Below are 7,015 nucleotides of genomic sequence, written 5' to 3'. Positions count from 1 at the left end.
TCCACTGCTCTCCCCTCATCTACCCAGTCAGTCATTCCATCAGAGAAGGCTATCAGCTTGGTTAAGCAGGATTTCCCCTTGGTGAATCCATGCTGGCTACTTTTGATCACCTTCTTATCCTCCATATGTCTGGAGATGACATCCAGAATGAGCTGTTCCATCACCTTTCCAGGGATGGAGGTGAGACTGACCGGCCTATAGTTCCCTGGGTCCTCCTTCTTGCCCTTCTTGAAGACTGGAGTGACACTGGCTTTCTTCCAGTCCTCAGGCACCTCTCCAGTTCTCCAGGACCTTTCAAAGATGATGGAGAGCGGCCTGGCAACATCTGCCAGCTCCCTCAGTACCCGTGGGTGCATCCCATCTGGGCCCATGGATTTGTAGATGTCTAGCCTGCCCAGAAGGTCTCTAATCCTTTCCTCCTCAACCAAAGGAAAGTCTTCCCTTCTCCAGACTTTCTCCCTCACATGCAGGCTGCAGGATTCCTGAGGGCTGCCCTTAGCAGTGAAGACTGAAGCACAGAAGGCATGCAGTAATTCTGCCTTCTCCGTATCCCTTGTCACCAGGGCCCCCACTCCATTCAGTAGCTGGCCCATATTTTCCCTAGTCCTCCTCTTGCTGCTGATGTCTTTGAAGGAGCCCTTCCTGTTGTCCTTGACATCCCTTGCAAGACTCAATTCCAACTGGGCCTTAGCCTTCCTCGCTGCATCTCTACATACTCTGACTGCATTCCTGTAATTCTCCCATGTAGCCTGTCCCCTTTTCCACAGTCTGTGTATTTTCTTCTTCTGTTTGAATTTGGCCAGGAGCTCCTTGCTCACCCATGCAGGTCTCCTGCCCCTCTTGCTGCACTTCTTATTCCTTGGGATGCACCGCTCTTGAGCTTGGAGGAAGTGATGTTTGAATAKYAGCCAGCTCTCCTGGACCCGCCTTCCTTCTAGGGCCTTAACCCATGAGATTCCTCCAAGTAGGTCTCTGAAGAGCCCGAAGTCCGCTCTCCTGAAGTCCAGGGTTGCAATCCTGCTTGTTGCCTTACTTCTTTCYKGCAGGATCCTGAACTCCACCATCTTGTGGTCACTGCAGCCAAGGCTGCCCCCAACCTTCACATCTCCAACCAGTCCCTCTCTGTTGGTAAGGACAAGGTCCARCAGGACACCCTTCCTCGTAGGCTCCTCCACCATTTGTGAGAAGTTGTCATCAGTGCATTGCAGGAGCCTCCTGGACTGTTTGTGCCTTGCTGTGTWGTCCYTMCAGSAGATGTCAGGGTGGYTGAAGTCCCCCATGAGAACCAGGGCCTGTGATGGTGAGGCTACCTTCAGCTGTCTATAGAAGGCCTCMTCAACTTCCTCTTGCTGGTCAGGTGKCCTGTAGTAGAYAYCCACARCAGTGTCCCCCATGCTAGCCTGCCCTTTGATCTTTACCCATAAGCTCTCAACTGCCYCCTCCTCCTCCCCGCYTAGGCAGAGCTCGGTGCATTCCAGTTGCTCTCGCACATAAAGAGCAACTCCACCACCTYGCCTTCCTGGCCTGTCTTTCCTAAAAAGCACATAGCCATCCATGACAGYRTTCCAGTCATGGGAGCTATCCCACCATGTCTCCRTGATTGCAATGAGATCRTGGSCCTGCGATCRCACACAGATCTCCAGCTCCTCCTGTTTGGTCCCCATGCTGCGTGCATTGGTATACACGCATTTTAAAGAGGTGGTCATGCCTGCAGGTTTCCCAGGAAGGGTGTACAGGGGTCCCCCATAGCCATGTCCCAAATGCACATCCCCAGCTGCATGCACCTGTTGGAGGCCCCCCCAACCCAACTTGTGTTTTGGTGTCTACCCTGTCTGTATGACACCCCCCCGTCCTCTCCTCCTACCTAGTTTAAAGCCCTCTTTACTAGGCTGGCCAACCTGTTTGCAAGGGCAAATGTGCCCTGCTTGGTGAGGTGAATTTCTTCACAGCTCAGCCTGTGGACAGGTGTTAACTGCCTCTCTCTGCCTCTTAGTATCTTCACAATGATAAGAAGCTGCTCCACGGAGATATCAAATCTTCAAATGTGGTTGTTAAAGGTGACTTTGAAGCTGTAAAGATCTGTGATGTCGGAGTGTCCCTGCCCCTGGATGAAAACATGACTGGTAGGTGAGACATTGAGGAGGGGACCTGAGTGTTKAGTGGTTTTTAGCATTTGGCTCCATGGGTGGAGAACATCTGGACACTTATGTTCCTGATACCTTGGAGGAAAGGACTGGCTCGTGSTCTCATTTGTGCTGTTGGCACTGCGTGTGGGTGAAGGGGATCTTTGGCACAAGGCCCCTTGATCCTCCTCTGATTCCCCAGACCCGCAACGTCTGCTACCTCCAGAGCCTGAGGGCAGCCGGCCGCTGCTGCGTGACTGCCTCCGGCAGGGAGGCTGGACCCTTTCCAGCGCAAAGGGAGGTCTGTCAGCTCAGCCTCGCGCTCCTCCGCGCTCACACCTTCGCTTCCGCCGGCAGGAGTGCCATTGCTCAAGGAATACTGGATTAGGCCCTGCTGGCCGCTGTTGAGGGGATGCTCCTGCCAGAGAGTTAAGTAAYTGAATCTTTCTCACAGGGTTGGAAGGAAGCACGAGCCAAATGCAAACATTATAAAGACCTCATGTAAATGAGAAGCAGATGTCTAATGGCGTCATGGCTTGGCTGTGAACAGCAGGAATGTGTTTGGGTTAATTACAATAACCCTGTTCTGTGTTGCTTTCCACGGTGCTTGGGCCTGCAACAGCCTTATCATTTATAAAGCTGCTCTATTACRTTTTTATTAGTAGCTGTTCCCTTTTGTAAGGAGTGAGGGAGCTAGAGGCAATGCACCAGAGTAATCTCCCAAAGAGCAGTGTGGTTAAAGCATCAGTTTCTGGGTCGATTAAACAAGAAGTCCTCTCGCTTCAGCCTGATTTTGGCTTTGCCTCCTCAAGGTCTTAAGGAGACAACATCCACCCAGCTTCGGAAAGGATGCTAGGTCATGATCCGTGTGAAGTGTTCAGGGATTTCAGTGTTTGCTTCTCCTTACGGGCGGGGCTTTTGAAGATCAGCACTGGAAGAAAGTAGTCTCTTGAACAGCTGAGATATTACTGAAARCTCAGCAATTTGCTAAGGAAAGTGGAGGGAAATGTCCTTATATTCCGGAGAGTCTTCCTATAACTGTGCTGGTTTGGCAGGAAGAGATGGAGCCAGAATGGAGCCAGGCCTGGTGCTTTCTTCTTCAGGCTGATGTTAGTGGATTGTTTGGACTCTCCCAAGGCTACGTAAGCTCGTGGAGACGTTAAATTAAACAAACTAGCAAGAATTTGATTTGTGCTGGGGTAAAGAAAACGAAATGACTGTGTGGCCAGCAGGAGGTACTGTGGCGGTGGGGACTGATGGAGCCTGGTCCGCCTCGGAGGGCCAGGCTGGCTTTGTCACTTGTCACCTTGGCACTGGCTGAGCCACCCGGCCGGGGAAGGGAAGTGCTTCTCACCCTGATTTTGTATCCCCGGAGTGCAAAGCTGAGAAGTGGAAATGACTGTAAACCTCAGGTGGTCTCGCACCTCTTCRTTGCAGGGCTCCTTGTGGTGGGAATTAAGCCGCAGAGCACATCAGCTCTGGCCTCTCGCTTCAGCTGTTTGCTGCGCCCTGGGGCCGCGCAGCCTCAGAGGCACTCTGACATGAAATCCCCACAGTCCCTAACGTGTGTTGTGGGGACTGCACTCAGCAGCTTCTGCGGAGGAGAAGCGTGAGCTCTGCTGCGTCCGACACTGCTGCTGAGCAGAGCAAGTTGCAGGTTACAGGGAATTTGGGACTAGGTAGATGCTTAAGAATAAACAAACAGGTGCAGCTACAAAGAGGGCATGCCTGAGCAGGATAAATCCCTGGAACATCTTGACCAGCTGGTGCRGTGAGCTGTGACCACATCTTACTGTGTTTGTGAGTCCCAGCAGCTAACCAAGTAATTTGTTTCCTTCCAGTGAGTGACCCAGAGGCATGCTACATCGGCACCGAGCCCTGGAAGCCCAAGGAAGCTCTGCAAGAGGACGGCGTCATCACCGATAGGGCCGACATCTTTGCTTTTGGGCTGACTCTCTGGGAAATGATGACYCTCTCTGTGCCCCATCTCAACCTGGGAGATGAGAGTGGTGATGAAGGTTTGTCTTTATTTCTTGCTGGCCAGTTGTGTGCTGCTGAGCAACTTCTGCTCCTAGAAACGTCTTATTTTCCTAGTGGAATTGATTTTTACAGTGCGTGTTGGTACCACCAGAATGGTCAGTCTTCCGTGTTTTCAAGCCCTCAGGCTGGCATCCATCGCGTGTGTCCGTACCGCCAGAAACCCAACAGAGTCAGGAGTCTGGAGCCGCTTGTGTTGGTCTCTTCAGGGGTTCTTTGAGGAAAAGGGAGAAGCAGTAGTGAGTGCTGGGGAGCAGCCCTGCCTTTTCCTGCCCGCGGACTGTAACCCTGTGTTCTGCCTTGAACCGCAGCGCAGCTGTTGCCTTTCCCAGCCCTTTCTCGCTTCCCCACAGAAATACTCGGCTCTTCCCCGAGGACTTTCTGCAGACCGTGTGCCTGCCAGCTTCGTTCAGTGTTTTTGCAGGTGGCTGGGCTGCTTTCAAGTTTGTTTGGCTTTTTAACTCCAAAGGGCGAATTGATAAACGATCGTAACTAATCGCAGCGCAAGCCAGCATTCTTTGTAGGCGCTCCAGCTGCTCGTCAAGCAGCTGAGAGAGCTTGAAATTCGGCTGCTCATCAAATTCCCATCAGCACCGTTCCCAGCTCGGACAGTAGGCTTGAAAGATGTCCCTGAGCTATACTACTGTTCCGCCGAGAGCCAAGCAGCGTGCTCGGGCCACGCTCCGGCCCTCTGTCCTGCATGCTCCCCCTCGCCCCGTGCCATCGGGGCAGCGTAGGAGGAGCTGCACGCTGCAGCAGGGTGATGGATGCTGTTTAGATAACACCAAAATGATGCGGGACTGAGCAGGGAAAGCGCTGCCGCACCAGCCGTCGAGCACGCTGGCCCGGTACCTGCAGACTGGCTCCCTCCCTAACTGGCGTCTCCGAGCAGCCAGGGAATCCCGCTCGGCTCCCGGTCTCTGCATGCGGCATCTTGGAGCAGCWGGCTTTCCTTCTCAGGCCACCGATTCTGCAGTGGCGACTCAAATTTATTCTGGAGGGAGAAGCGAGGCGGGCGCAGCTTTAAAATAGCCAAATTTTAAGTCTAAGGGGACCCGGGCAGTAGTTAGCACTAACAGAAGGGAGTAACTCAAGCTGGGCTGTGGTGCTGAGGAGCCGACGGCTGCACTCACAGCGGCCGCATCCGGCTGGACCTCTGCAAGGAAACGGCGCAGTGGGTGGAAAAACCTCCAGGAATGCGCCTGGTGCGCAGGGCTCTCACCCGTGCGCGTGGGTGACTGCTGACAGCGGCCGTTTCCGTGAGGCTCAGCAGGGCACCGCTCGGGGCGCCTCTCTGGGCTTTGGCCCGGCGCCCTGATGCTTGGTGGTTGGCGCTGGACGGCCAAGTGATTGGGGCTAGCGTAAAGCAGCAGCCTGAGCACCCGGGTGGCAGGAGCCCAGAGGCGGGTGATGGGCGGCCAGGGCGTAAAGCTGCAAGGGTCAAGGGAGCAGAGCTGAACRAAGGCCGGGAGCTGAGGTAGGTTTTGGGCAGCCCTGCGAAGTGAGGGCCCAAGTCCAGGATCCTGCTTTTGTACCCCCCCACACACACACGAAAAAAATGGGGGGAAACTGGGGCTAAAGGTGTCTCAGAAACCGCAGGGCAGCTTGCAGGCAAGTGAGCCGTGCCCTTACCGATGCATTTGAAACATTCTTTTGGCCAGATGACTCTTTCGATGAGGATGACTTTGATGAGGACGCCTACTACGCGGCTCTGGGAACCAGGCCAGCGCTGAACCTGGAGGAACTGGACCAGTCGTACCACCAAATGGTCGAGCTGTTCTCCATCTGCACCAGCGAGGAGCCCCAGAAGCGCCCCTCCGCGGCCCAGATCGTGGCGGTCCTGGAGGCGGTTCTGCCCCGGGAGTGCCTGCCCTGAGGTGCGGCCCCGGCTCCAGCGCGCCGAGGCGCCTGCAGCACTGCTGTTTCTGTGTGGGTTCCGCGCGGGCAGCTGCCCGGTGCCGTTGGGCCACGGCGGGTGCTGCCGAGTTCTGCAGGGCCCGTTTCAGGTAGAGGAGGAAGGCTGAGCCTGTAGTACGCATCCTTGTAGCATGTGAAACCTGCTCCGCGCAGAGGCCGATGTCCTTAAGAGATAACCCCGSTTTAACACTACCCTGCCAAGGACGTGCCCGAGGCGACTGGGACTTGCAGTCTCCCTCCGGCCTGCACTTAGGTCCTCAGCGGCCCCCCGCTCTCTGTGCAAAGCCCCTTAGGCAGATGCTTGCCATCGCCCCATCCCCGCTGTAAATACAGTAACGGCCCTTGTGTGTTTGTCAGTTCATTACTGTTGGTCTGTTGTTTTGTGCCTGAAACTTCTAAAATAAATTTCTTTCTCCACCTCGGTGCAAAAGTGGTGGCGTTTTCCTAACGTTCCCCGGGCTGCTAATCCATCCGCGTGAGGCAGCTCTGGCAGGACAGCAGGGATTGGGGGGCGGGGGGGTTGCGCTGTCCCCTGCCCTCGGGCTCAGCCGCAGACTGGGGGGGAAGCTCGACCAGGTCGCTCCCCTGGGCTGCCGGGGCAGTCACCGCAGACAAGACCGGGGGCGGCTTCCCGCAACCACAGGGTGGTTCACGGGGTTGTGCAACAGCGAAAGCTTGTGGAGGTTGTTCAAGACAAACTTACCGGGGCAGTATTAGCGGAAACCCTGCGAGGTTAGGAAATCTCTGACGCACAGCTGGATAAAGGCTAAGCAGATTATAACACTTGCCCTGGTCCCATGGCTTTAGCCACTCCTTGGAGACCAAGGTAGGGGCTGGAGTCTTCCTCCCCCYGATTTCAAAGAATTAGGGAAGCATGAACTATTCCCCCACCTCCCTTCTGGGCACAGAAACGAGCTCAGGCAGGAAGGTTTCAGGCG

At 55.0% G+C, this 7,015-nt stretch overlaps 1 protein-coding gene across 1 annotated transcript in view; it reads left to right on the top strand.

The window, feature by feature from the left end:
* Positions 1–6,494, top strand: part of PBK (PDZ binding kinase) — a 12,470-nt gene extending 5,976 nt beyond the window's left edge. Inside the window, exons 5-7 of the mRNA XM_085305618.1 lie at positions 1,994–2,123; positions 3,965–4,141; positions 5,822–6,494. Coding sequence (XP_085161744.1) covers positions 1,994–2,123; positions 3,965–4,141; positions 5,822–6,036 — 522 coding nt within the window. The 3' untranslated portion in view covers positions 6,037–6,494. The remainder of the gene's footprint in view (positions 1–1,993; positions 2,124–3,964; positions 4,142–5,821) is intronic.
* Positions 6,495–7,015: the final 521 nt, after the last annotated feature.

Source organism: Rhea americana, unplaced genomic scaffold (assembly GCF_003343005.1).
Source record: "Rhea americana isolate MKP2758 unplaced genomic scaffold, rheAme1 scaffold_225, whole genome shotgun sequence".
NCBI lineage: Eukaryota > Metazoa > Chordata > Aves > Rheiformes > Rheidae > Rhea > Rhea americana.
This window is presented reverse-complemented; position numbering and strand designations above follow the sequence as displayed.